Source organism: Phalangium opilio, unplaced genomic scaffold, assembly GCF_054372755.1.
Source record: "Phalangium opilio isolate 3A_F unplaced genomic scaffold, DU_Popi_V2 ptg000011l_1, whole genome shotgun sequence".
Lineage (NCBI taxonomy): Eukaryota > Metazoa > Arthropoda > Arachnida > Opiliones > Phalangiidae > Phalangium > Phalangium opilio.
In genome coordinates this window covers 257669-284816 of record NW_028324147.1, presented here as the reverse complement: position 1 = coordinate 284816, position 27148 = coordinate 257669, and the positions used below count along the sequence as shown (strand labels likewise).

The following is a 27148-nucleotide window of genomic DNA, read 5'->3' as shown; positions in this document are numbered from 1 at the left end:
TCGAGTTGCCGTAGCCCTGGCCACAGATTTCACAGACGCACGGTTTAAGTAGGTTGGCTCCCGTGTGAATTCTCATGTGTTGCCTTAACATGCGCTATAAAACGGGGAAAGATTAAATCGTTACTCTGCAATCCGCCACTGCCACTGCCGCTTTTACAGATTTCCACACTGAAAATGCTTAAATTACTTCTAAATAACCGGAAAATGATTTTAATATGCATTTTATTTCATATTTTTTTTGTTGAAAATATTGCGTAACGAAAACCGCGTCTCGATCGTGGTTTATATAATTGGATTATTTCGAACAATCAAGGACTAATAAATTTTATACATTTTGTGTTGTTTGTTATTGACCGGTTACATCTGATGATGATAATAGTTATCGGGTGGCTGATAAACAGACGGCTGATAGACGAAATTAAAGTAACCGACGTTCCTGGCCGTTTCCGCGAAGGCGTCCTGCGTCGTCGCGGCGGCGGCAGAGGTGGCGCCGGAAGAGGTGCCCGGCGCGTTTTGCCGCCCGCTAATTTCGGCCACCGGTGGTGGCGCCACTGGCATTTTAACAACGGGGGGTTTCTTATTTTTGGGGGAGTAATTAACGATTCTAGAGCCGTCTCGCGTATGAGTCCCCATATGAGTCTTCATACTCTGTCGTTGGGAAAAGCTTCGGCCGCAGATTTCGCAGACGTAAGGTCTCTCGCCAGTGTGAACGCGAATATGCGTCGTCAGCGTCACTTTGGTCCGAAATCTCTTTCCACAGGTGGCGCACTCGTGCGGTTTGTAGCCCGTGTGCAAACTCATGTGCGCGCTCAGATTCTGTTGATGAGTAAAAGTCTTGCAGCAAATGGCGCAGACGTACGAGCGCTCTCCGCTATGCGTCTTGACGTGGTACTTGAAACTCCACTTGCGGGCAAAGTCCTTGCCGCAATACTCGCATTTGAAGGGTCTTTCGCCCGTGTGTTTGCGCGTGTGTACTTTCAGTTCCGAGGCCTTTTTGAAGCCTTTGCCGCACGTATCGCACAAGTGTTTCTTGACGATTCCGCCCACTCGGTGGATTTCCGCGTGCGATTTTAGGACGTGGCTGTAAATGAAGCCCTTGCCACAAACCTCGCACTGGTAGGGTCGTTCGCCCGTGTGCGTCCGTTCGTGAATGACCAACTTGCTACGGTTGACGAACCCCTGGCCGCAGTGCTCGCACGCGAACAGCTTCTCCCGTTTGACGCCGCTGTGAAGTTCCATGTGTTGTTTCAGAGATTTCTAGACATATCAAAGGCCAATTCATTATCACTTCATTCAGAGAGTCTAGAAACTGACAGATTTCCACACTAAAAATGCTTACGCGCGACTATTTTTAAAACTGATTATAGTAATTTTCGGGCGGTACCATAGTCGGTAATTGATAACCGAAATTAAAATAAGCCGTGGCCGGGGGTTCCGCGAATAAGCGTTCTTCGGGCGCCGAAACTTCCGTCGTAGTCTTCTTCTTGCCAACTTTAAAGTAGTCGGCGCGCGACGTTGACGCCTCCTCTTGTAAGGGGGCCGTTTCCTTGGAGGGTGGCGGCACCGCTCCCCCTCCCCCTCCCCCTCTTGGCATCTTGGATTTCTGTCCGCCTTTATCCTTAAAGTGGGTGCGAGTATGCACTTTCAAGTTGTGCTTCTGACTGAACCTCTTGCCGCAGACGTCGCAGGCGTGGGGTCTCTCGCCCGTGTGCGTCAACTTGTGCAAGTGGAGTTTCTCGCGCACGGCAAAGGCCTTTCCACACGTTTCGCATTGGTGGGGTTTATTTCCGGTGTGACTGCGCGTGTGCGTCCGGAGGGAGGCCATCTGCGCGAAGCCTTTGCCGCAATGCGTGCACAAGTGGGCCTTGACTCCCGTATGCGTGGCGTAATGATCTTCCAGAACGAATTTGTAGGCGAAACTTTTGCCGCATATTTCGCATTGGAAGGGTCGTTCGCCCGAATGTTTTCGTTTGTGAAGCTTCAAGTAGGCGGCTTGCGTGAAACCCTGTCCGCACAATTCGCACGTGAAACGCTTCTCTTGGCTTTCTTTCGTGTGAAGTCGCATGTGGCGTTTCAAGTTTTTCTACGTGGACCCATACCAATATATTAATATAGTTAATTGTACAAATGAATGATACGTTTTCACACTAGAAATGCTTAAGCTCCAACCAGATCTACAAACTTATTTTAAGGGGGATTCGACTCGAGCGCTTGTAGTCAGCGTCAATCTCACGCCTCCCACACGTTCCAAATCCCGAAACCCATAGTATTTTATAGTAATCCCTTTAATCTAATGAACATATTCCAAAGTAAATTACGCGATGGAATCTTTTTTACTATGTTGGCGGGATATTCACAAATGAATGGGCAATAAAATCAACAACTGGATGAAATAATTTTACAAATGACGATAATTAAGTCTAGAATTCTTACACCGGCTACGACGAAACGTCTCTCGAAACTAAGCTAGACATCCATTTATAAATACGATCATTGTCCGTCTATACCGAGATCTTAGAGATACATGTAACTAAAATGTATATAATTGGAAGGCGTGGCGTATTCCGCGTTGCCTTCCGTCCCCCCCGGGGCGTTCCCTTCAACAACGTTATGAGGAGGCGGGGCCTGCGACGGCACCATTTCCGCCGTTGGTTCTTGAGTCATGGAGGTGACCAAAGTAGCGGTGGCTGCCGTGTTGGTGTTGGTGGGAGGAGGGACGCGAGGTTTCCGAGGTTTGGCGTTGGCGTTTCGTTTCCTTTTGGATTTTTCACCGGTATGAATGCGTCGATGTTCGACCATATTGTACTTGAGGGCGAAGGCCTTGTCGCAGACGTCGCACTTGTAGGGTTTCTCGCCGGTGTGTGTGCGCGTGTGCGAAGTCAAATGCGTGCTCATGGTGAAGGCCTTTTCGCAATACTGGCATTTGAAGGGCTTCTCTCCCGTATGCGTTCGCGTATGCAAATTCAAGTTCCCCTGAGTGATAAAGCTCTTTCCGCACACTTTGCAAGGGTAAGGTCGTTCGCCCGTATGCGTTCTCTTATGATAATCCATGTAGTATTTGAATTGGAATCTCTTGTGGCAAATTTCGCACTGAAAGGGCAACTGGCCCGTATGGATTTTCATGTGCGAGACCAAATTGCTTCTGGTGACGTAGCTCTTTTCGCAAAACTGACAATGATGGACTCGTTCGCTGGGATCGACGCGCGATCGCCAACGTCGCAGTTCGCTCTTATCGCGAGTGTGAATTCGCGAATGTTGGATGAGATTATGTTTGGAGGTAAAGCGTTTTCCGCAAACGTCGCACTGGAACGATTTGTCGTTGGAATGCAAACGTTGGTGGGAGAGAAGGGAAGCGGTTTGCGCGAAGGATTTGCCGCAAATGGTGCACAGGAAGGCTTTGACGCCCGTATGGACGACGGCGTGCTTCTTCAAGACGTGTTGGTAATTGAAACCTTTCCCGCAGATTTCGCACTGATACGGTCTCTCTTCGGTGTGCGTTCGTTTGTGAACTTGGAGGCGAGAGGCGTTTTCGAAGCCCTTCCCGCATTCTTCGCAGACGACGTCTTTGCGAAGGCCTTCCTCCGTATGACGCAATTTGACGTGACGTCTCAAACACAGCTAGAGGTGGTGGAAAGTTTCACAGACATGATCGTAACTACCAAAAAACTATCGTCAATTTCCACACTCAATGCTTAAAAGAATCTGGCCAATCAGCGACCGAGAAAACCTCTTTCAAACGAGCTTCTTTTCCGTAACTGACGATTGAAATTGAAACTTTAAATAAATTTATTTCGTATACTTTTATTTTACAAAGGCATTCAATTGAAAATAACCATTTCCGTTATCGATAAAAATTAGTAACAGAACTTGAAATAATCAAGGTGATGATCGGTAGTTTGAGGCGGAGCGAAAGTTCTCGGATCTTGGGTCGGCGTCGGTGGGGTCGTCGAGTCCTTCTTGTCTTTAGCGTGGGTGCGCGTGTGCACCGTCAAGTTGTATTTCTGGCTAAACCTCTTTCCGCATAGGCGACACGCGTGAGGTCTCTCCCCCGTATGCGTCAACACGTGCAGTTGGCATTTCTCTTTGACGGCGAAAGCCTTTCCGCAAGTTTGGCAAACGTGGGGCTTGAAGCCCGTATGCGATCGCGAATGCGATTGCAGCGCCGAATTAGTGGAGTAAGACTTGCCACAATGCACGCACAGATAGGGTTTGGTGCCGCTATGGACGACCAAATGGTTTCGCAAAATGTTCCGGCAGGCGTACGATTTTCCGCACGTTTCGCATCGAAACGGTCTCTCGCCGGTGTGTTTTCGGACGTGAACGTCCAAGTACTTCTTCTCCGTGAAACCCTGTCCGCACATTTCGCAGACGTATCGTTTCAGAAGGCTCTCGCCCGTGTGCGTTTTCGCGTGTTGTTTCAAACAAGCCTAAATCGGTCAAACGTATTTCAACAAGGCTTCCTCCTCGATGTCTTTAAAGATTTCCACACTAAAAATGCTGAAATAGAGCCCGTGCAACCGACAAATTTTAACGTGCAATTGCCCAGAGTGTAAATTTACAGAGTGTCTTAAAACTGAGCCGGGGGAAAGTGATTTAAATCTTCGTAATCAAGGACAATGTAGCCGGTTGTTTGCCCAGAAAGCTCGTTGGCGGCATTTGGCGGAAGAACTAACTCGTTGGCCTCGTTTATTTCGGCGTATATTAACTCGTCGGCATTGACCGTTAGCGTTTGCGGACATACTACGTCGTTGGGGCTGTTGGTGGTTACCGTCTCTTCGGCTTTCGAAGACTTTGATTTGTCACGCTCGTGAGATATCATGTGAACTGTCACGTTGGATTTTTGCTTGAATCGCCTCCCGCAAACCGGGCAATCGTAAAGGTTGGACATGGTGTGCGTCTTGGCGTGTCTCGCCAGTCTACCACGCTCCGTGAAACACTTTCCACAAGTGTCGCATTTATGGGGTTTAGGGCGTGGATGCGGCCGCGAATATCGCTTAGAAGGCGCGCCATTTGATCCGTCTTCGTTAGTCTCGGGATTATGGGTCCTAAGGTGAAGGGTCAGGGTATGTTTATGCTTGTAACGTTTATCGCATATTTGGCATTCGTGAGGCTTCTCTTCGCTGTGCATCTTGACGTGTCTATTCAATTTAGAACGACTTACGAACGCTTTTCCGCAAATGTCGCATTTAAAGAGTTTATCATCCGTATTCGAATTTGTCCGTTGTGTTATTACTACCTTGTTGGCAGTGGTTTGCGCAATTACCTCATTGGAATCGTTTACTCGCGTAAACAACGCATTCTGATCGTTTACTTGAGCATCAAGTACCTCGTTGGGATCGTTTACTTGAGCGTCAATTACATCGTTGAGTTCGTTCACTTGAGCGTCAATAACCTCTTTGGGATCGTTCACTTGAGCAACGATTACCTCTTTCGGTTCATTGACTTGAAAAACAATTACATCTTTGGGTTCGCTCACTTGAGAATCGATTACCTCTTTGGGATCGTTCACTTGAGCAACGATTACTTCTTTGGGATAGTTCACTTGAGCAACGATTACATCTTTGGGATAGTTCACTTGAGCAACGATTACATCTTTGGGATCGTTAACTAGAGCATCAATTACATGGTTGGATTCAGAAATTTGAGCATCAAATACATTGTTGGAATTAGAAATTTGAACATCAAATACATCGTTGGATTGAGAAATTTGAGCATCAATTACATTGTTGGATTCAGTAATTTGAGCATCAAATACATCGTTGGATTCAGAAATTTGAGCATCAAATACATTGTTGGATTCAGTAATTTGAGCATCAAATACATCGTTGGATTCAGAAATTTGAGCATCAATAACATCGTTGGATTCAGTAATTTGAGCATCAAATACATCGTTGGATTCAGAAATTTGAGCATCAATAACATCGTTGGATTCAGTAATTTGAGCATCAAATACATCGTTGGATTCAGAAATTTGAGCATCAATAACATCGTTGGATTCAGTAATTTGAGCATCAAATACATCGTTGGATTCAGAAATTTGAGCATCAATTACATCGTTGGATTGAGAAATTTGAGCAGCAATTACATTGTTGGATTCAGTCATTTGAGCATGAATTAGATCGTTGGATTGAGAAATTTGAGCATGAATTAGATCGTTGGATTGAGAAATTTGAGCATCAATAACATCGTTGGATTCAGTAATTTGCGTAACTGCTAAGTCTTTGGCGCTACAGTTGGGTCCATTGACTTTCGGTGCAATTTTCCTGCGCGTATGAGATATCATGTGAACGGTGACGTCGGATCTTCGAGAAAATCCTCTCCCGCAAACTTGGCATTCGTGTGGTTTGTCTCTGAGGTGCGTCATGGAATGACGAATCAGTCTATAACGAGTCGTGAAACTTTTTGGGCAAGTCTCACATTTATAGGCTTCATCAGATGCGTCTTCCGAAACTTTTTCGGTTCGAGGCGATATTTTCTCGGTATTAGCGGTTCGAGGCGAAACCTTTTCGGCATTAGCGATTCGAGGCGATACTTTTTCGGCATTAGCGATTCGAGGCGATACTTTTTCGGCATTAGCGATTCGAGGCGATACTTTTTCGGCATTAACGATTAGAGGCCATACTTTTTCGGCATTAGCGATTCGAGGCGATACTTTTTCGGCATTAGCGATTCGAGGCGATACTTTCTCGGCATTAGCGATTCGAGGCGATACTTTTTCGGCATTAGCGATTCGAGACGATACTTTTTCGGCATTAGCGATTCGAGGCGATACTTTTTCGGCATTAGCGATTCTTGGCGATACTTTCTTGCCATTTTCGGTTTCAACAATTACCTCGTTATCGTTAGTGGCTTGAACAACGATCTCTTTGGCGGCCTCGCTGGTTTCACTAGCTCCTTTGTCACGATGAGTTTTCATGTGAATTTTGACGTTGTACCTTTGAGTGAATCCCCGTCCGCAGACGCGACATTTGTGAGGTTTCTCTTTGGTATGAGTCATGGCGTGTAGATTCAGTTTATAAAGAGTTAGGCAGCCTCTCCCGCAAGTGTCGCACCTATAGGGTTGATCGCCGGTGTGCGTGCGCACGTGTTGCGTCAAGTCCCCGGCTCGATGGAAGCCCTTACCGCAAATGGCGCACAAGCATTCCTTCAATTCGTTATGGATCTTGAGGTGTTTCCTTAGATTTTGTCTGGACCAAAAAGCCTTGCCGCAAGTGTCGCATTTAAAGGGCGTTTCGCCCGTGTGTCTTCGCTTATGAACTGCCAAATAGCTCGCTTTAGAGAAATCGCCTCCGCATAATTCGCAAACGAAAGGTTTTCTGGCCTTTTGCCCCGAATGCGTTTTCAAGTGAAAACTCAACAATTTCTGTATTTTCAGGAACGTGTTTAAGAAATTAAGCGATTAACTTAGGCCTAGTGCAAGTGCTGGATTTTCACACACTAAAAATGCTTCTTTATTTTAATGACGTTTATAAAATCATAAATCGTACAAGGATCTTAAAGCTTTCAATTTAAATATAGGCCTAGGCGATTGTCAGCTAAATGTTTCGGCCTAAAACTGTCCGGTGTAGTAATTGGATGGCGGTAACATGGTCGGAGTTTGGTACTCGTAATTGCAGTAAGTCTGGGTGGGGGGTGGCGGCGTTTGCACCGCGAACGTCTGATCCCGCGACGATTGGGCGGCGGGGGCTTGATTTTGCTGGGGGTAATTGGGGGCGCTCATTCGAGGACTTTTGTTGGGCGAGGAGGATGAAGACTTGCTCTTCCTTCTAGGGGTGGTGGCCACGTTAGCTCGATCGCGGTTATGAGTGTTCAAGTGAACTTTCATATTGTATCTCTGGGTGAAGCGACGGCCACAGACTTCGCATTCGTGCGGTTTGACGCCCAAATGCGTCATGGCGTGACGCCTCAGATCTCGCGGGACGTTAAAACTAAGTCCACAAGTTTCGCACTTGTGCGGCTTGTAGCCGGTATGCCAGGAGACGTGCCGGTTCAAGTAGCAGCGCTGACTGAAAGCCTTCCCACAAAAGGTGCACAAGTGAGGCTTGGAGCCCGTGTGAATGGCCACGTGAATACGCAAACTCTGTTTGCCGGTGAAAGACTTGCCACACGTTTCGCATTGAAAGGGTCTCTCGCCCGTGTGTTTTCGCGTGTGAACCAACAGGTAGTTCATTTGCGTGAAACCCTGTCCGCACGTCTCGCAGACGAAACGCTTAACGCGAGTACTTCCGGTGTGCGTTTTCATGTGGTTTTTCAACGTTATCTTGAATTAAAGACGCCATTAGTTAACAAGATTAATGAGAGCATTTACACACTATCAATACTAAAAAGAGCCCACCAACAACAGTAGCTTCGCTAAATTCATTTATTTCAAAATTCAGGGCCTTGATAACCAAAATTGAAATAGCCCTCCGTCGCTGCCGCCGCGAAAAACTCGGCGCCGTCGCCAACGGGACCCGACGATGCCGATGATGGTTTCTTCTTGGCGGGCGCGCTGTTTCCACCAACGCGATTATGAGTTTTCATGTGAATGGTGACGTTATATTTTTGGGTGAAGCGGCGCCCGCACACTTGGCATTCGTGCGGTTTTTCACCTAGATGCGTCATGACGTGCAACCTGAGGGCTCGCGGAGTGTTAAAACATCTTCCGCACGTCTGGCATTCGTGGGGTTTGTCACCAGTATGCTTCATGGTGTGTCGATCTAAACCGGAAGTTTGACGGAAGGCCATTCCACAGACCGTACACAAATGAGGTTTGACTTGGGTGTGAGTCGTCATGTGAATTCTCAAACTATTCTTGCCGGTGAAGCCTTTCGAGCAGACGGTACATTGGAAGGGTTTTTCGCCCGTGTGTTTTCGCTTGTGAACTAAAAAGTAGGTGTTTTGCGTGAAAGCCGCGCCGCACGTTTCGCAGACGAATTTTTTGACGCGACCATCTTGGCTGTGAATTTGTTTGACGTGGTCTTTCAAAGTCCGCTACGCACGGTACATAATATACATATAAGACGGTATTAGCTAGAAACCCTGATTAACGCGATTCCAGATTTCCACACTAAAAATGATCAGCAATCCTAAATACTACTTAAATAAATCCATGAAACAATAGTTTAGCAGAGATTCGTCGTACCTTGAAAACCCAACTTAGAACAGTAACGAAAAACAAAGTCCGATATTCATTTACGAGATTTTGACGTTCATTCGTCTACCATACAAGTCTTAACCCCCCCGCCCCCCCGATTAAAGCATCGTAATTTCAAAAGGAACATTTAATTGAAAATTGAAGCAGTGTCAAAGACACGTCGCGTTACTTTGGGATCAATCAATAAAGGTTTATTTTTTTACCAATTATTTATGAAAAGCGACCGTATTCTTCTTGGTAATTAAAATAATCAGTCTGCCGATATTCTTCGGGGGGTTGATCGGGGTCCGGGGGTTCATGGTGGGGCGCGGCCATTCTCTGACGGGACCTTCTGGTAGGTTGACCGCTATGAATGCGTGAGTGCTCGTCCAAATTATATTTCAAGGCAAAGGCCTTTTGGCAGACGCGACACTGGTAAGGCCGTTCGCCAGTATGAGTCCTTTCGTGATGTTCGACGTGGTTCCTTTGTCGGAATCGCTTCTCGCAGTACTTGCATTGAAAGGGCTTCTCGCCCGTGTGACAGCGTTTGTGTCGACCCAGGTAAGCCTTCAGGGCGAAACCTTTGTGACAGACGTCGCATTGGTAGGGGCGTTCGCCCGTATGACTCCGTCGATGGATGGTCAAAGTGGCCTTGATGGAGTAGCGTTTCCCGCAGAATTCGCATTGATGAGGTTTGTCGCGAGGAAGCGACGGTTTGCCGCCCTCTTGGGGATGATGGGCCGCGACGTGTCGATTGAAACCGATCTGATCGATGAAGCTTTTTCCGCACTTGTCGCATTGGTAGGGTCTCTCGCCCGTGTGCGTGCGATTGTGACTCTGGAGCTGAACTCGCGTCACGAAAGCTTTTCCGCAGGTTTCGCATTGATGTGGTCGGATTCCGGCGTGGGCTCGCGAATGATTGCGCAATGTCTCGTTTTTCATGAAAGATTTGCCACAAATACTGCAAAGAAAGGGTTTGGCGCCACCGTGAACCAACTTGTGCTTTTCCAGAGAGCGCTCGTCAGTCAGCCGCCTCTGACACACTTGACATTGGAAGGGTCTTTCGCCCGTATGCGCTCGCTTGTGTCGTAACAATTTGGAGGCGTGTGGAAAACCTTTTCCGCAAATATCGCACGTCACCTTGATCGGTTGACTCTTCTTCCCTCGGGGGAGGACGTCGCTGACCGAATGACCCTCGAGACTTACCTACAAAAGGTATATGGATAGCTCCCTCATCTTGTGGACACAACGAATACCACCACGTAGATGTCCACACTAGGAATGCTTAAAAGCTTACAAACTTCCGTGAAAATTATAATAATAATCAGGTAGACACTTTCCAGAGAAATTTACTCGGTACGTTACAAATGACAAATATATTAATTATATTTCTTCATTTGGTTAAAAGCGAGTGGCGTAGTTCGTATTTGGCGTGGCCACGCTCGGATGGGCGTACCCGAAATTGTAATAAATAACGTCGCTGTTTTCAGCGAAGGTTTTTGCCTCGGCGGAAGGCTGCTCTTGGGCCACGACGACTTTCGGTGGGGCAACCACCCGCGCGGATTTGCTTTTGCGTCGAGTTTTTTGTCCATCGTGTACGCTGCGAACGTGGTCGTTCAAATTGCCCTTCATGGCGAAGGCCTTTTGACAGACGGGACACTGGAAGGGTCTCTCGCCCGTATGGGTTCGAAGGTGCGTTTCCAAGTGGGGTTTTTGGGCGAAACGTTTCTCGCAGATCTCGCATTGGTAAGGCTTCTCGCCCGTATGCGTCAGTTTGTGTCGGGCCAAATTGGTTTTCAGGGGAAAAGATCGCGAGCAGATTTCGCATTGAAAGGGTTTTTCGCCGGTGTGGGAGCGGGCGTGAATTCGCAAATGAGTTCCGTTGGTGAAAGAGCGTTGACACTGATCGCAATGAAACAGTTTCTCGCCCGTGTGCGTGCGAATGTGTAAGGTCAGAGTCATTTTATTGATGTAGCTTTTTCCGCATCGTTCGCATTGAAAGGGTTTTTGGGCGGCGGAACCTTTGGCGGAATGACTCAGCTCGTGTCGGGCCAAGGACTCGCTTTGCTTAAAAGTCCGATGGCAGAGTTCGCATTGAAAGGGCTTGTCTCCGAATTGGGGGGAATGAACGAACATGTGCTTGGCCAGACCGTCGTTCCGCTTGAAACCTTTTCCGCATAATTCGCATTGAAAGGGAGTTTCCCCCGTATGCGTCACCATGTGTTGGCGTACTTTATCGGGAGTGCGGAAAGATTTTCCACAAACTTGGCATTTGTGCGGTTTAATGCCGGCGTGCGCTTCCATGTGTCCTTTCAGGGCGTTGGCGCGCGGAAAGCATTTTCCGCACAGAGTACAGAGATATTTTTTGACGCCCGTATGCGTCACGTTATGATTGATTAGGTTACTTTGGGTACGGAAATCTTTTCCGCACGTTTCGCATTGATAGGGTTTTTCGTCGGTGTGCGTTCGTTTGTGAATGACGAGATGTCGCGGCAGGGCGAAGCGTTTTCCGCAAATGTCGCAAACGTTGCTCTTAGGCGAGCCCGCCCCCGACTTCTCGTCGTCTTCCCCGTTATTCTTGTGACGGTATTTCGTGTGCAATATCAGCGCTCTCTATCGGGAATTCAATATCATGGACGCGTTAAAAACACGTCATCGTCTAGACACGCCTACTCTTAGTTTTCCACACTAGAAATGCTCAAATAACATTCAACTCTTACATCCCATTTCAGGCTTGACGAGGAGTCGCGTTTACACTCGAAAATGCTCAATTTTATTTCTTAAACTCCAATTGATACAACATTAAAAACTTAAAATGATTATTAATTTCACACACTGGATTTACATAATTGTCCGTTGGCTTTTTCGTCATCAGTACGACATTGGCCGAGAGCTACTCCCTTCCCCCATGCAGTGACCCCCCCACTAGGGTCAAGAGCAAATAGAAATAACGGAAAGCGCTTGGGCCTAGTAACGCCGTCATCCGTCGAATTAAATTTACAATTTACGCTACGATAAATTATTCAAATGAACCTAATTAGGTCATTTCGTCCGTTTGGTCAATTAAAAAAAAAATAAGACGTCAGATGAAAATTAATTAGGATATTTCATTATAGAGTAGTGTCGGTAGAGAGGGGAGTAGACTGTGTATCCCTCCCTCCCTCTAGGCGCGCTTTTGTAAGAGGGGATACTGTACGCTCCCAGTAAGGGGGGATGACACTGAGCAAAGAGATAGAAGGGTATGACGTTTGCATATGTAGAATCAGAAGGGGATAATAGAAGAAGGATGACGCTCTGTATCCTCTTAATGCTTTAGTTACGTGACGTCATTCTTCCCAGGCCCCTCACCCTTTTAGTTTGCTTTCCCGCTCATCAAACTACAAACGGGCATCGCATCGTAAGGTGAATTCTATAAATGTTTGGCACTAAATCCCCAGCAATCATCCCACAAACTTCGTCTTGACGTGGGACAAAAATGCACAAGCGCATGCGTCTTGCCAAATATTTAAACGCTAATAGAGTAATGTTGAGGGAACTATTTATCGTGTATGTGATTCGGTTTAGTAACCTTGCTCTAAATGATCCGATGTTGGGAAGAGTGACGTTACACTTACCCCGCTTTGTGCTTGTACACTTCTCTCGAAGAGAAGTATTATATACTTCTGTTAGAACTGACATTACTCTATACTGGGAACATAATATGAAAATTTAAGGCATCTAAACACAGAGCGTCTTCCGCACGCTCAAGAATGATGGGGGCTAACTGTGGGGGGACGACAAAAAGGGGGAACAGTTCATCATCACCCTTGGGTCGCTTTCCGTTACTTTTATTTGTCACTGTGACGAACGTATTTCGCCGTCGAATTAAAATGTCCGGGTGGGTTGGTTTATAATTGCGTATAATAGGGATTAGCGGCCGGTGGTATAAAAGGTTGTTGGTAATTGTAGTTAAAGTAATTGTAAGAATGTTGAGGAAGGGGAAAAGAGTGTTCGGAATGCGAGGCTTCCTCCAGGGGAAGGGCGTTAGCGGCGGCTTTCTGACGCGCTTTCGCCGCCGCGTCGTGGTTACGCGGTTTTCGCGGCGACTTTTCGCCCGTGTGTATTCGTTTATGCTCGGTTAAATGCGAGTTCTGAATGAAAGCTTTGCCGCAAACGTCGCACTGGTAAGGTCGGACGCCCGTGTGCGTCATCGAATGTCGTTTTAGTTTATCGCGCGACGTAAAAGACTTTCCGCAGACTTCGCAAACGAAAGGTTTAATGCCCGAGTGGTTCTTGACGTGTTTCTTCAGCGTTTCGGGGTGCGCGAAAGATTTTCCGCAAAGCATGCAAAGGAAGGCTCTGATTTTGGTGTGAACGACGGCGTGTTTCTTCAAGGCGTTATGATAGGGAAAGTTCTTGCCGCAGATCTCGCACTGGTAAGGCTTCTCGCCCGTGTGGCTGCGCATGTGCGTTTTCAAATTCTGTTTGATGGCGAAACCGCGTGCGCAGATTTCGCAAATGTATTTCTTGACCCTTTCGCCCGTGTGGTATTTCATGTGAAGCTTCAGACATTTCTAGTACAGAGAGAGAGAGAACAAGTTGGAGGGGCGAGCTAATTTCCACATACTACTTTGCGAGTAATGCTTAAGAAACGCCCATCCGTCTAACCAATGGGAGCGAGAGCCAATCGAAGAAGGGGAGTGTCTGTCTACAACTGAGTATAGTAATTAGCGGGCGGAGCCATGGAAGGCGGGTGTCCGTAAGGATAGTTCAAATAGAATTCGTTATATTCGGGGAAAGCTTTCTCGCGCGTCGTCGCGGTGCCGGTGGTCCCAGCCGATGACGCTTCCTCGGGGGTCTGGTGGGCGGCGGCCAGGCTAGCGGCGGCCGCTTTGATTTTCTTGGCCCTTTTACGCGACTGTTCCCCCGTATGACTGCGCATGTGATCGGTTAAATGAGCGTTTTGTCGAAAGCGTTTCTGGCAAACGTCGCATTGATAGGGTCTCTCCCCGGAATGCGTCATATTGTGACGCGTCAACTTATCGCGCGTCACGAAAGTCTTGCCGCAAGTTTCGCAGGCGAAGGGTCGGTAGCCGGTATGAATTCGAACGTGTTTTTGCAGGGCGTTACTTTGAGTGAAGGACTTGCCACAAATGGTGCACAAGTAGGCTTTGATGCCGGTATGGATAACCGAGTGTTGGGTCAAAATGTTGGGGTAGGCGAAGCGGCGACCGCAAACGTCGCACTGGTACGGCTTCTCGCCCGTATGAGTGCGTTTGTGAGTGGTCAAGTTGCGCATGGTGGTGAAGCCGCGACCGCACGTTTCGCAAACGAAGCTGCGGGTGATTTCGCCCGTATGGTACTTCGTGTGAAGTTTCAAGGCGTACTAAGAAAGATGGCATTGGTTTTAGAAAGGACAACGGGACAAAAGAACACACTACCGACATTCTCAAGAGAGTCAAAGTCAAATAAAAAATAAACTAATTCAATGTTTCCAGCTACGGTCAAATTTATTAAGAGCTTGGTAGGGACAATAGATAACAACGGATACACCGCCTTCAAAGGTAATTAATCGCTAAGAGAGTCTACGTACTGTCCTTGTAAGCCCCAAAATCCACGCTACTACATTCCTCTTGGACGGGTTCATCGTCGTGGTCGGCGGTTTCTTTCATTTCGTCGCGATTTTTACATTTTTTGGCCGAGGTTCGTGGCGTGTTGCCGCTATGAATGCGCGCGATATGACTCTTCAAGTAATTGGTGGCGGCGAATCCCTTTCCGCATATCTCGCATATAAAGGGTTTGTCGTCGGAATGTGTGACGGCGTGGGCCGCCAGAACGTTCTGTTGGGTGAAGCTCTTGGAACAAACGCCACATTGATAAGGTCTTTCGCCCGTATGCCGCCGGACGTGAACTTTCAAATTGTATTTCGAGGAAAAGGTTTTCTGGCAAATTTCGCATTTGGACTCGGGTTCTTCGCTATGAATTCGTCGATGCAAATTCAAAATGGTTTGGGAAAAGAAGGATTTGTCGCAGGAGGGGCATTGGAAGGGTCGTTCGCCCGTATGAGTGCGAACGTGGCTTTGCAAGCGCGATTGACGGACGAAGGCCCGGTCGCAAATGTGGCAACGAAAGCGTCTGGGTTTCGGCTCGATTTCGATTCCTTCGTGTATCTTGGCCACGTGCAATTTCAAGGCTTGCTTCTCGTAGAAGGACTTTCCACAAAACTCGCATTGATTGGGTTTTTCGGCCACGTGGTACCGGGCGTGCGTCTTCAGATTATCGCGAGATCCGAAATGTTTCCCGCACGTTTCGCATTGAAAGGGTTTGACGCCGTCGTGACGTCGCGAGTGATTCTTCAGCGCTTGTTTGCTGAACAAACTCTTGCCGCATTTCGAGCACAAATAAGTCGGTCTGTCGCCGGCGTGAATCTCCGAGTGCTTTTTCAAGTCCATATTGGTAAAGTAACTCTTCTGACACGTTGGGCATTGAAAGGGTTTCTCGCCCGTATGCGTTCGAAGGTGAGCTCGCAATTGCGAATTGCTTTGGTAGCGTTTGCCACAAGCTTCGCAAACGATCGGTTTGTCGATGGCGGGACGTTTGACGCCTTGACCAAGACATTCCTACAATAATTAGGGGGGGGGGAACCGACCCCATCCGAGACAAGGTTGTATATTCCAAGAAGGTCACCCCCGTCACGCTAGGCCAACTTCCGTTCAGGGAAGCGTGCCGTGGGAGACGAGAACTTAAAGGTCACGCAAATGCTTAAGGGTCGACCCAGATAAAACCTAGATACGTATTATATTTTGGGAACCGCTTGGACAATTAAGAAACATTCGTAAAATTGGTTTCCCGCATTGACTACCTAAAAAGATTAGCGTCTTAAACTGTTTGGCAACCCGTGCCAAATGGGTCAAAGTTTATCAAAGCTAAACTACGGCTTAATATTATCATTTTCCCCAAACAGTTACATTCTGGCGAAATATTCTCGCGTCATTTCAGCAGCCGGGTACCCTAAAGCGTAATTATAAACGAGGGGAAGAGTATTTTCCGCGGCGGTTTTATTCTCCGCGGGAGGAAGAGGCTGTCTTTTATTATGGGTGCGCATATGAATGTTTAGATTGCCTCTTTGCGAGCAGGCTTTATGGCAAATCGGGCAGACGTAGGGTTTTTCGCCGGTATGGGTGTAGGCGTGACGTTTCAGTCCCTTCTTGAAGGCGAAACATTTTCCGCATAGCTGGCATTTGTGGGGTCTCTCCCCCGTGTGTTGTCGCTTATGCTTGTAAAAGGAGGAACTTTGCGCGAAGGTTTTTCCGCAAACGTTGCAAAGATGCTTCTTAAGTCGGGAATGCGTCCTGACGTGATCTTTATAGATATTTTTACTAGCAAAGTCTTTGTGGCAAGTGGCGCACTTAAAAGGTCGTTGACCCGTGTGTTTGGAGCGCGTATGAATATCGAAATAGATCTTTTGAGTAAAAGCCGCTCCGCACAATTCGCAAACGTGCCGTTTACGACGACTCTCTCCCGTATGCGTTTTCAAATGTTCTTTCAATCGACCCTAAACAAACAACGGGGTTTTTGGCCCTATTTTAAATCGCCAACCGAATAATTACCACCTCCAGTCCCAAGCCATCGAAGACCACCTAACCAAAGGCCATTAAGTACGGGAATTACAATGCACGCGTGTCCCCTTCCCTTAACTATTTATTGGCGTGTGTAGACGCGAATAAGGTTAAGTACAACAACGTGACGAGTGGAGAGGGGGCGGGGCCTTTGTTGAGTCGTTACTCTCCCCTGGCGCTCATGCGCTGACGAAAATGCTACGACTAATTTTAATAAGATTTCCACACCATAAATACTAGGGTGCGCGAATAGCTTTTCGGTGGGAAAGTGAATCCCTTCTCGCGAATACAATGATTACTGAGAGTGAAGATTTCCACACTAAACAAGAGTGACGCGTCAAGAAACACGCTTGAGTATTTGCGCGCCCAACTGCCGTCATACAACAACAAGTACAAGTACAATAAGTAGGTACAACAACCCGTTATGACTGAAGAAACGAACAAACGTTGTCAACCTAAAACTTGGTCGATGGTCGCGGCCATTCTTGATTGATGGCGCGAGTTATCATTGGATGAAGAACGCGAGAACGAATTAAACGCTGGAGTTTTTTTGTTGGACGCGGTTGCGTTGGCGCGACGCCACCGCGTTTCGTCGCTACATCCGGAAGTGAAGTGTACTTACCATGCGATTCGAGCTCTTATTTCCACGAAATGGTGCGTTTAAAGTGAAGGGGGTTAGGGAGGGAGGGAGGGGGGGCGCGACTAGCTCGTTAAAACAAAACAACCCAATTGGTAGTAATCGAAGCTCCTATTGGTTAGAAGGTTGACCTGGGCTCTCTTAAGCATTTGTAGTGTGGAAATCTACGTATAATATGCCTATTCCACTAATACACTCCACAAAAAACGGCCCCGTCATCCGGGGAAATCACCTTGAAAGCGCCAAGGACAACCGCTGGCGATATCAAGATGTCACCTCAGCCTTAATTTCACACACATTTTTTTATAGCCAATAATTACAAAGAGTAAGGGCACTCCGCGGTGACGTTTACTTCCGGTAGAACGTTACGTAGCCAAAGACGGACGGGGGAATTTAAAGTGCCATTACTCTATCGATCTAGCGACCGAATCTGGCCACGCTCTTGATCAGTCAAATAATAGAGCTATCTCAGAAGCCTTAGTGCGACGTCAGCCACGGGAGAACCAATTAAATGGTACCAAGAATGGCCACAGAATGCCAAAGCTTAGCCCGTGACGTTTTACTTGGGCAGTGACGTCATAACTGAGATAGCTCTATTAGCAAATGCAAAAGACGTTCGAAAATTGTGTGAAACTAGACTAGTATTAGATTGCGCCGGTCGATAGATTATTCCCCATTTTAAATATAATTAAACAATAAAGTTAATTAATTAAGTCGAAGGTTTAATTGTCAAGATTTAAATGGCAGCAATACGGCCATGCGCAGTGGGAATAATCTAGCGACCCGACTCGTTCGAGACGAAAAAACATTGATGAATTTACGCGGAATTTAAATTTAATTTCCATCAATATGTAAAATGGCGTTCTTATCAAATTAATTAATTAATTAATTATTGGTGGAGCGTAAATCCATCAACATGGTTTCGTTCTCATTCGATTCAATTCTAGCTAAGACACGGGGCGCCGCTCTCTAAATAGACATTGGCTAAATCGAAGATACGGATCAAAAGTGCGAGTTCAATTGGTCAGAGTATTTAAAACTCGACAACGAATGATTAAATAATCATCAGAAATGAAGTGGCTCGCTTTTGATTGAGATTTTTGATCCACCAATGTTGCTTATTTAATTTTTTGCAAACTAAAACGAACCCTTTGATATTATAATAAAATGCTCCGAGCATTTCATTATAATCTCAATTCAGTCCAGCCAATAAGAGATAAAATGGCATTTGGTGGCGCGCGCACCGTCCAAGCGACGTCACCTATTCTTAAAGAGGCGCCTCCTCGCTCGGAATTGGTATTTTACCACTATTCAGCGTTACCAATTACCATTTTAAGAGGCGTACGAATTGGCGCCAGCAAAGTGACGGACTAAGTGTAAGAGAGAGAGAGAGAGAGAGTGGGTTGTGGTCTTACCTCGTTGCTGAGTATCTTGGGGCACTGTTGACACTTGACGGGTTTCTCGCCCTTGTGGTGTCGAGTGTGCGCGTTCAGTTCTCCCGCTTTGATGTATTGTCTGTAGCAGAAACGACACTTGAGGACTTGGTCGTTGGCGTGCGCGGACGCGTAATGGTCGATCAGTTCCGTTTTGTCCGGGGTGGTGAACGGACAGTTCAAGTCGCACTTGTAAGGTTTTTCGTCGGCGTGCTCGCTCATTCGATGCGTCTTCCAAGGCTTTTCTTGGGCAAAGTTCTTATCACAATCCTCGCACCGAAACACTTCGCGTAATCGGAACTTTTCCTTCGGTTCCTTCTTCTTGCGACCGCGAGTTTGTTTCGTCTTCTTGGGCGCCGCCGCCGCCTCTTTCTCCGATTCCGACTCCGAACTGGAATTGGATTCCCCGCCGCCACCGCCACCTCCTTCTTTGCCCGAGTCCTCCCTGAAGACCGAGACACAATTTACAAAACGGAATTAGGACCCGGCGTTAACAGGAGTACGCGGAGTTGGCCTAGTCTTATAACAGGGCGCGTACAACTTTGGGAAAACCGATTTCCCCATATAATACCCTATAGGACTATAACATACTCAAAGGATACCCCCGTATCTCTAGTAGAAACAGAGTTACGAGCCTCTAAAAGTTTATTTTCAAAAAAGTAGCCTAATATCAATAAGTGAGACAAAAATAAGTTGACGACGATATTGAGGTAGCCCCAAGTTTAAAGTATCCTTAGATGGGGAACAAAGAGTACTATAACATATCCAAAGGAGATACCCGTAGCTCTAATAGAACGAGAGTTACGAGCCTCCAAAGTTTAGTGCAAAAATCATAAGTAACATAGCAAATATAAGTGAGACGATACCATACGTTGACGAACATTTTGCTTAATATCTCGGCCACTGTTTATCGTAGGGCTAAGTTTTTAGTATGGTTAGATGGGGGACAAATTGGACTATAACATACTCAAAGGACATCCCCGTATCTCTAGTAGAAACAGAGTTATGAGCCTGCAAAGTATAGTCTAATGCTATTCCTATGGAGGGGTTGTTTGTTTACGTTTTGCTTAATTACTCGGCCCCTGTGAGTCGTAGGCCTACGTTCTTAGTATGGTTGGATGGGGGACAAATTGGACTATAACATACTCAAAGGACATCCCCGTATCTCTAGTAGAACCAGAGTTACGAGCCTGCAAAATATAGTCTAATGCTATTACTATGGAGGGGTTGTTTGTGGTACAATTTCGGTATGAGTGAATAAGGTCAAAAATCATTTTAGAGCAAAATCAAGCACACCATTCGATACAGCGTAAAATTTAGATCTAAAATAACCCCCGCTTTTTTCAAATTTCCAAAAAAAAAAAAAAATGTCTTATCCCCCAAAAGAATTGCCACCTTTTCCAAAATATTGATGTTTAACGTTAGGGCTCATTTTCACTTAAGAGGCCGAATAGGTTAGGTTAGCTTAGCTTAGGTTAGGTTAGGTTAGGTTAGGATAGGTTAGCTTAGCTTAGGTTAGGTTAGGTTAGCTTAGGTTAGCTTGGCTTAGGTTAGCTTAGCTTAGGTTAGGTTAGCTTAGGTTAGCTTAGCTTAGGTTAGGTTAGGTTAGGTTAGCTTAGCTTAGGTTAGGTTAGCTTAGGTTAGCTTGGCTTAGGTTAGGTTAGCTTAGGTTAGCTTGGCTTAGGTTAGGTTAGCTTAGGTTAGCTTGGCTTAGGTTAGCTTAGCTTAGGTTAGCTTAGGTTAGGTTAGCTTAGGTTAGCTTGGCTTAGGTTAGGTTAGCTTAGCTTAGGTTAGCTTAGCTTAGGTTAGCTTAGCTTAGGTTAGGTTAGGTTAGGTTAGGTTAGCTTAGCTTAGGTTAGCTTAGCTTAGCTTAGGTTAGCTTAGCTTAGGTTAGGTTAGCTTAGCTTAGCTTAGGTTAGCTTAGCTTAGCTTAGGTTAGCTTAGCTTAGGTTAGCTTAGGTTAGGTTAGCTTAGGTTAGGTTAGCTTAGGTTAGGTTAGGTTAGCTTGGCTTAGCTTAGGTTAGCTTAGCTTAGGTTAGCTTAGGTTAGCTTAGCTTAGGTTAGGTTAGCTTAGGTTAGGTTAGCTTAGGTTAGGTTAGGTTAGCTTAGGTTAGGTTAGCTTAGGTTAGCTTAGCTTAGGTTAGGTTAGCTTAGGTTAGCTTAGCTTAGCTTAGGTTAGGTTAGCTTAGCTTAGGTTAGGTTAGCTTAGGTTAGGTTAGCTTAGGTTAGGTTAGCTTAGGTTAGGTTAGCTTAGGTTAGGTTAGGTTAGGTTAGGTTAGCTTAGGTTAGCTTGGCTTAGCTTAGCTTAGCTTAGCTTAGCTTAGGTTAGGTTAGCTTAGCTTAGCTTAGCTTAGGTTAGCTTAGCTTAGCTTAGGTTAGCTTAGCTTAGCTTAGGTTAGGTTAGGTTAGCTTAGGTTAGGTTAGCTTAGGTTAGGTTAGGTTAGCTTAGGTTAGCTTAGGTTAGCTTGGCTTAGCTTAGCTTAGCTTAGGTTAGGTTAGCTTAGCTTAGCTTAGCTTAGGTTAGCTTAGCTTAGGTTAGGTTAGCTTAGGTTAGCTTAGCTTAGGTTAGGTTAGCTTAGGTTAGGTTAGCTTAGGTTAGGTTAGCTTAGCTTAGCTTAGGTTAGCTTAGCTTAGCTTAGGTTAGCTTAGCTTAGGTTAGCTTAGCTTAGCTTAGGTTAGGTTAGCTTAGGTTAGCTTAGCTTAGCTTAGGTTAGGTTAGCTTAGGTTAGCTTAGCTTAGGTTAGGTTAGCTTAGGTTAGGTTAGGTTAGCTTAGGTTAGGTTAGGTTAGGTTAGGTTAGGTTAGCTTAGGTTAGCTTAGGTTAGCTTAGCTTAGGTTAGGTTAGCTTAGGTTAGCTTAGCTTAGCTTAGCTTAGGTTAGCTTAGCTTAGGTTAGCTTAGCTTAGGTTAGCTTAGCTTAGGTTAGCTTAGCTTAGGTTAGGTTAGCTTAGCTTAGGTTAGCTTAGCTTAGGTTAGCTTAGCTTAGGTTAGCTTAGGTTAGCTTAGGTTAGCTTAGCTTAGCTTAGCTTAGCTTAGGTTTGGTTAGGTTAGCTTAGGTTGGCTTAGCTTAGGTTAGCTTAGCTTAGGTTAGGTTAGCTTAGGTTAGGTTAGCTTAGGTTAGCTTAGGTTAGCTTAGCTTAGGTTAGCTTAGCTTAGCTTAGCTTAGGTTAGCTTAGCTTAGGTTAGCTTAGCTTAGCTTAGCTTAGCTTAGGTTAGCTTAGGTTAGGTTAGCTTAGGTTAGGTTAGGTTAGCTTAGGTTAGGTTAGGTTAGCTTAGGTTAGCTTAGGTTAGCTTAGCTTAGGTTAGCTTAGCTTAGGTTAGCTTAGCTTAGGTTAGCTTAGCTTAGGTTAGCTTAGCTTAGGTTAGCTTAGCTTAGGTTAGCTTAGGTTAGCTTAGCTTAGCTTAGCTTAGGTTAGCTTAGCTTAGGTTAGCTTAGCTTAGGTTAGGTTAGCTTAGGTTAGGTTAGGTTAGGTTAGCTTAGGTTAGCTTAGCTTAGGTTAGCTTAGCTTAGCTTAGCTTAGGTTAGCTTAGCTTAGGTTAGGTTAGCTTAGGTTAGCTTAGCTTAGCTTAGGTTAGCTTAGCTTAGGTTAGCTTAGGTTAGCTTAGCTTAGGTTAGCTTAGCTTAGCTTAGCTTAGGTTAGGTTTGGTTAGGTTAGCTTAGGTTAGCTTAGCTTAGCTTAGGGTTAGCTTAGGTTAGGTTAGCTTAGCTTAGGTTAGCTTAGGTTGGCTTAGCTTAGGTTAGCTTAGCTTAGGTTAGGTTAGCTTAGGTTAGCTTAGCTTAGGTTAGCTTAGGTTAGGTTAGCTTAGGTTAGCTTAGCTTAGCTTAGCTTAGGTTAGCTTAGCTTAGGTTAGCTTAGCTTAGGTTAGCTTAGCTTAGGTTAGCTTAGCTTAGGTTAGCTTAGCTTAGGTTAGGTTAGCTTAGCTTAGCTTAGGTTAGCTTAGCTTAGGTTAGCTTAGGTTAGCTTAGGTTAGCTTAGGTTAGCTTAGGTTAGCTTAGGTTAGCTTAGCTTAGCTTAGCTTAGCTTAGGTTAGCTTAGCTTAGCTTAGCTTAGCTTAGGTTTGGTTAGGTTAGCTTAGGTTGGCTTAGCTTAGGTTAGCTTAGCTTAGGTTAGGTTAGCTTAGGTTAGGTTAGCTTAGGTTAGCTTAGGTTAGCTTAGCTTAGCTTAGCTTAGGTTAGCTTAGCTTAGCTTAGCTTAGCTTAGCTTAGGTTAGGTTAGCTTAGGTTAGGTTAGGTTAGCTTAGGTTAGGTTAGGTTAGCTTAGGTTAGCTTAGGTTAGCTTAGCTTAGGTTAGGTTAGCTTAGGTTAGCTTAGCTTAGGTTAGGTTAGCTTAGGTTAGCTTAGCTTAGGTTAGCTTAGCTTAGGTTAGCTTAGCTTAGGTTAGCTTAGGTTAGCTTAGCTTAGGTTAGCTTAGGTTAGCTTAGCTTAGGTTAGCTTAGCTTAGGTTAGGTTAGCTTAGGTTAGCTTAGCTTAGGTTAGCTTAGGTTAGCTTAGCTTAGGTTAGCTTAGGTTAGCTTAGCTTAGGTTAGGTTTGGTTAGGTTAGCTTAGGTTAGCTTAGCTTAGCTTAGGGTTAGCTTAGCTTAGGTTAGCTTAGGTTGGCTTAGCTTAGGTTAGCTTAGGTTAGCTTAGCTTAGCTTAGGTTAGCTTAGGTTAGGTTAGCTTAGCTTAGGTTAGGTTAGCTTAGGTTAGCTTAGCTTAGGTTAGCTTAGGTTAGCTTAGCTTAGCTTAGGTTAGCTTAGCTTAGCTTAGCTTAGCTTAGCTTAGGTTAGCTTAGCTTAGCTTAGGTTAGGTTTGGTTAGGTTAGCTTAGGTTAGCTTAGCTTAGCTTAGGGTTAGCTTAGGTTAGGTTAGCTTAGCTTAGGTTGGCTTAGCTTAGGTTAGCTTAGCTTAGCTTAGGTTAGGTTAGCTTAGGTTAGCTTAGCTTAGGTTAGCTTAGGTTAGGTTAGCTTAGGTTAGGTTAGCTTAGGTTAGCTTAGCTTAGCTTAGCTTAGGTTAGCTTAGCTTAGCTTAGCTTAGGTTAGCTTAGGTTAGCTTAGGTTAGCTTAGCTTAGCTTAGGTTAGCTTAGCTTAGCTTAGCTTAGCTTAGGTTAGCTTAGGTTAGCTTAGCTTAGCTTAGGTTAGGTTAGGTTAGCTTAGGTTAGCTTAGGGTTAGCTTAGGTTAGGTTGGAAAAGGTGGCAAATTATTGGCCCTCTGAATATTTTACACTGTTTTTGACCTTGTTCACCTATACTGCAAAATTTTCTTTTTTGGAAATTTGAAAAAAGCGGGGGTTATTTTAGATCTAAATTTTACGCTCTATCGAATGGTGTGCTCGATTTTGCTCTAAAATTATTTTTGACCTTATTCACTCATACCGAAATCCTACCTTGTTTGTTTACGTTTTGCTTAATTACTCGGCCCCTGTGTGTCGTAGGCCTACGTTCTTATTATGGTTGGATGGGGGACAAATTGGACTATAACATACTCAAAGGACATCCCCGTATCTCTAGTAGAACCAGAGTTACGAGCCTGCGAAGTTGGGTGTGACGCTATTCCTAGGGCATGTTTTTGAACATTTTGCTTAATTTCTCGGCCCCTGTTTGTCGTAGTCCTAAGTTTTTAATATGGTTGGATGGGGGACAAATTGGACTATAACATACTCAAAGGGCATCCCCGTATCTCTAGTAGAACCAGAGTTACGAGCCCCCAAATTTGGGTTTGATGCTATTTCAATGGCATGTTTTTGAACATTTCGCTTAATTACTCGGCCCCTGATTGTCGTAGTCCTAAGTTTTTAGTATGGTTGGATGGGGGACAAATTGGACTATAACATACTCAAAGGGAATCCCTGGATCTATAGTAGAACCAGAGTTACGAGCCTCCAAAGTTTAGTGTAACGCAATAATTAAGCTTCGCAAGCGCGATTTACCGAACTTAAAGGGTTAGAGAGCAACTGAAAGCCCGGGCTGCAGACGCGCGCGCGCTAAAAAGAGTTAATTGAACTTACCCCGACGTGGCTTCATCTTCGGAGCTGGATTTCTTGGGCGTTTTCTTGGCTTTGGGCGTGGCCTTCTCCTCGGACTTCTTGCGTTTATTCCTAGTTTGGGGTTCGGGGCTGGGCGCGTAGTCCGACCCTTGATCGGAATCGCCCGATTCCTCGGCTCCGCCTCCGCCCAGATCAAAGTCCTCGTCCCCGGAATCGGCCCCCTCCCCTCCAAGGGCGGCGCCGGCCCCCTCTTCGCCTCCTTCCAGGGAGTCCCCTTCTTGACTCCCGCCGGGAATGTTGGCGGCGGCGGCGCGCGGAACCATGGTGGGCGAAGGATCCGCTGCTCCTTTCTTCTTGACGTATTTTCGTTTGGCCCCCGTTTTTCTCTTAGAAGGAGATTCGTCTTTCGTTGACGCTGAAACAAAACAGAGACGACGCCGTTAGACCTATTTTCGTCTACTAGGGCGGCGGAGTAGATCTAGGTCGAGTACTTACTGGTGGCCGTTGGTTCCTCCTCACCAGGGGCATTGGCGCCATCGTCCGATTCAACGTCGTTAGAAGCCAAACTAAAAAGAAATTGGCGCCGGTTTGGTTAAACTTGATCAGCAGGTGGGGTGGTCAAGGTGGGTGGTCAAGGCGGGCGGTACCTGTAGAGTTTAAAGCATTTTTCGCAAGGATGAATTCCCTTGCGTATTAAGATATCCTGAGCGAAGATTTCGTCCTGCGGGGGGTCGAACCAGACGGGACAACCGCGCGATTGAAATCTTTCAAAGGGAAAACGAAATTTTTGAACTTTCTTGCCGATACTCGGTTTCGAAGCAATGTCCTGCCAAATCAATCGTCAATTAAACAGAGCGCTTTTATTTAAATTTGGGTCCCAATTATTTACTTTAGGAACTCCGGGACAGAAGAGTTGTTCGTTATCGAGCGTGAGAAAGGCGTTCTCGACAACATTGTCAAAAACCTCGCCACTGACGAGGTCGATGTATTCCGTTTGGAAAGGGTCGCGAAACAACGTCAGAATGGTCAGTTTGCCCTTTTTGGAAAATAAGAGTCTAGTTGGCACGTCGCTGAACGCTGACACCGTGATGACCGCGTTCTCCAACGCCACTTCCAATTGTTCAATCGCTCCGTCGCGATTTCTACGATACTTAAAACAGTATTTGTCTGCAAAGGAAGAACGGGTTAGACCAGGGCGAGGGCGCCTGGTGACTTTGGCCTACCTATATTTCTAGTGGAAAGGTGATTGACTAAATCGGAAAGTGCCGAAAAGGGTGGCGTCTCTTGGAAGAGGGACAACCATTTTTTAGGATTAGGAGGGCCGCCTTCTTCCGCCGGTTTATCATTAGCCACAACGCCACCGTCGCCAATCTCAACCGGATCCGTCTGAACGCATTTTGATGGTTTGCATTGAGAGGATGAAGCTAAATGATCGCGCCCCGTTTTAATTTCTTTATTATTCTCTATAACCACCGATAAACAATCAATTTTAGGCCTTTGCCTACCCATTCCAGTAATTGCAGTTCCGGTATCTGGTTTGGCTAACAAGTGTTGATGCAAGTAGAACGCCGCGTGTTTGGCCCTGTTCACATTAGGAAGATCTTCCTCTTCCATGTTTTTTTAAGGAAACGGAAATGGAACGCGCTAATTTATCCGTAATTTTGGGACATTTCCGCGTAGGAATGTGGTTAATAATCTGCAAAATATACAACGGAATCCTTCTAATATCGTCCCCTTTGCCTTTTCTCGGCTTACATTGACAGATCAAACGATACAACGAAAACAAGGCGATAACAACGAAAAATATAGGAAACAATTTCCATAATGGAACGAAAAATAACGCTAAACACGACCAAATCTTTATTATTATGGCTATCAATAAATTAAACACACTAGCATCATCATCATCTTTATTAAAATATGTCAAACACTCAAATTTCGGTCAAAAAAAAATCGCTCGCAATTTAACGCCGCAATTCCTAACCCACAAATTAAACGAACGTCATTAATATAGGAAACTTAATACTTGCCATAAAACTATCGTACAACGTTGATAAACGTTTAGAATTACTAATTACAATTTACAAGAGTTAAGCTGCCGAGCCCTCGACGCTGGCGCAACGGCTTTGCCTTTTATCGATGCCGCTTTTCACTTTTTCGAGGGACCAAAAATGGCCGCCAAAGTGCCAGACCGAACGGATGCGAAAAATGGCGGATGGGAAGATATACGCCGCCACCCCAAAGCTCAGCGTGTCCAACTCTGTAGCGGAGGGATATTATATATTAAATCCCGTCGAGAAAATAGTCTCGTAGAAAAACTAGGGATAGGACGGTGTACTAGACGAGGATGACACGTGACCCGGGGTGTGACGACTCTTCATCGGGGATACTAAAAGAGGGATA

At 45.7% G+C, this 27148-nt stretch overlaps 4 protein-coding genes across 4 annotated transcripts; all 4 read right to left on the bottom strand.

Moving 5' to 3' along the window:
• Positions 1-1263: 1263 nt before the first annotated feature.
• On the bottom strand, positions 1264-9474 carry LOC149709623 (uncharacterized). Its single transcript, XM_089856592.1, has 2 exons — positions 9340-9474; positions 1264-2083 (listed from the first exon to the last, which is right to left on the bottom strand). The coding sequence occupies exon 2, from the start codon at positions 2063-2065 to the stop codon at positions 1352-1354; it is 714 nt and encodes a 237-aa protein (XP_089712718.1). The 5' UTR covers positions 2066-2083; positions 9340-9474; the 3' UTR covers positions 1264-1351.
• LOC149709621 (uncharacterized) lies at positions 2311-26995 on the bottom strand. The gene is made up of 13 exons (XM_089860735.1): positions 26776-26995; positions 26251-26441; positions 25969-26169; positions 25635-25912; positions 25393-25571; positions 25241-25311; positions 24767-25160; positions 18766-19228; positions 4575-7363; positions 4488-4497; positions 3863-4427; positions 3719-3774; positions 2311-3618 (listed from the first exon to the last, which is right to left on the bottom strand). The coding sequence occupies exons 2-13, from the start codon at positions 26357-26359 to the stop codon at positions 2515-2517; spliced, it is 6219 nt and encodes a 2072-aa protein (XP_089716861.1). The 5' UTR covers positions 26360-26441; positions 26776-26995; the 3' UTR covers positions 2311-2514.
• LOC149709624 (uncharacterized) lies at positions 7445-8506 on the bottom strand. Its single transcript, XM_089856582.1, has 2 exons — positions 8336-8506; positions 7445-8260 (listed from the first exon to the last, which is right to left on the bottom strand). The coding sequence occupies exons 1-2, from the start codon at positions 8360-8362 to the stop codon at positions 7550-7552; spliced, it is 738 nt and encodes a 245-aa protein (XP_089712708.1). The 5' UTR covers positions 8363-8506; the 3' UTR covers positions 7445-7549.
• On the bottom strand, positions 13675-17196 carry LOC149709622 (uncharacterized). Its single transcript, XM_089856026.1, has 6 exons — positions 17176-17196; positions 16705-16734; positions 16063-16649; positions 15782-15836; positions 14683-15714; positions 13675-14480 (listed from the first exon to the last, which is right to left on the bottom strand). Exons 1-6 carry the CDS (start codon positions 17194-17196, stop codon positions 13803-13805), a joined length of 2403 nt encoding a protein of 800 aa, XP_089712152.1. The 3' UTR covers positions 13675-13802.
• Positions 26996-27148: the final 153 nt, after the last annotated feature.

What these genes read in the sequence shown, in the direction of transcription:
- LOC149709622 (XM_089856026.1), bottom strand. Translation starts at nt 17,196, where the DNA reads ATGGCCGCGACCATCGACCAA. An exon ending in TGGCCGCGACCATCGACCAA is followed by an intron (nt 16,735 to 17,175) that starts GTTTTAGGTTGA and finishes GCCTTTGGTTAG; the next exon opens with GTGGTCTTCGATGGCTTGGG. An exon ending in GTTGGCCTAGCGTGACGGGG is followed by an intron (nt 15,715 to 15,781) that starts GTGACCTTCTTG and finishes TAATTATTGTAG; the next exon opens with GAATGTCTTGGTCAAGGCGT.
- LOC149709623 (XM_089856592.1), bottom strand. Translation starts at nt 2,065, where the DNA reads ATGCGACTTCACACGAAAGAAAGCCAAGAGAAGCGTTTCACGTGCGAA.
- LOC149709624 (XM_089856582.1), bottom strand. Translation starts at nt 8,362, where the DNA reads ATGAATTTAGCGAAGCTACTGTTGTTG. An exon ending in TAGCGAAGCTACTGTTGTTG is followed by an intron (nt 8,261 to 8,335) that starts GTGGGCTCTTTT and finishes CTTTAATTCAAG; the next exon opens with ATAACGTTGAAAAACCACAT.
- LOC149709621 (XM_089860735.1), bottom strand. Translation starts at nt 26,359, where the DNA reads ATGGAAGAGGAAGATCTTCCTAATGTGAACAGGGCCAAACACGCGGCG. An exon ending in AAATGCTTTAAACTCTACAG is followed by an intron (nt 25,312 to 25,392) that starts GTACCGCCCGCC and finishes ATTTCTTTTTAG; the next exon opens with TTTGGCTTCTAACGACGTTG. An exon ending in GTTTGAAAGAGGTTTTCTCG is followed by an intron (nt 3,619 to 3,718) that starts GTCGCTGATTGG and finishes CACCACCTCTAG; the next exon opens with CTGTGTTTGAGACGTCACGT.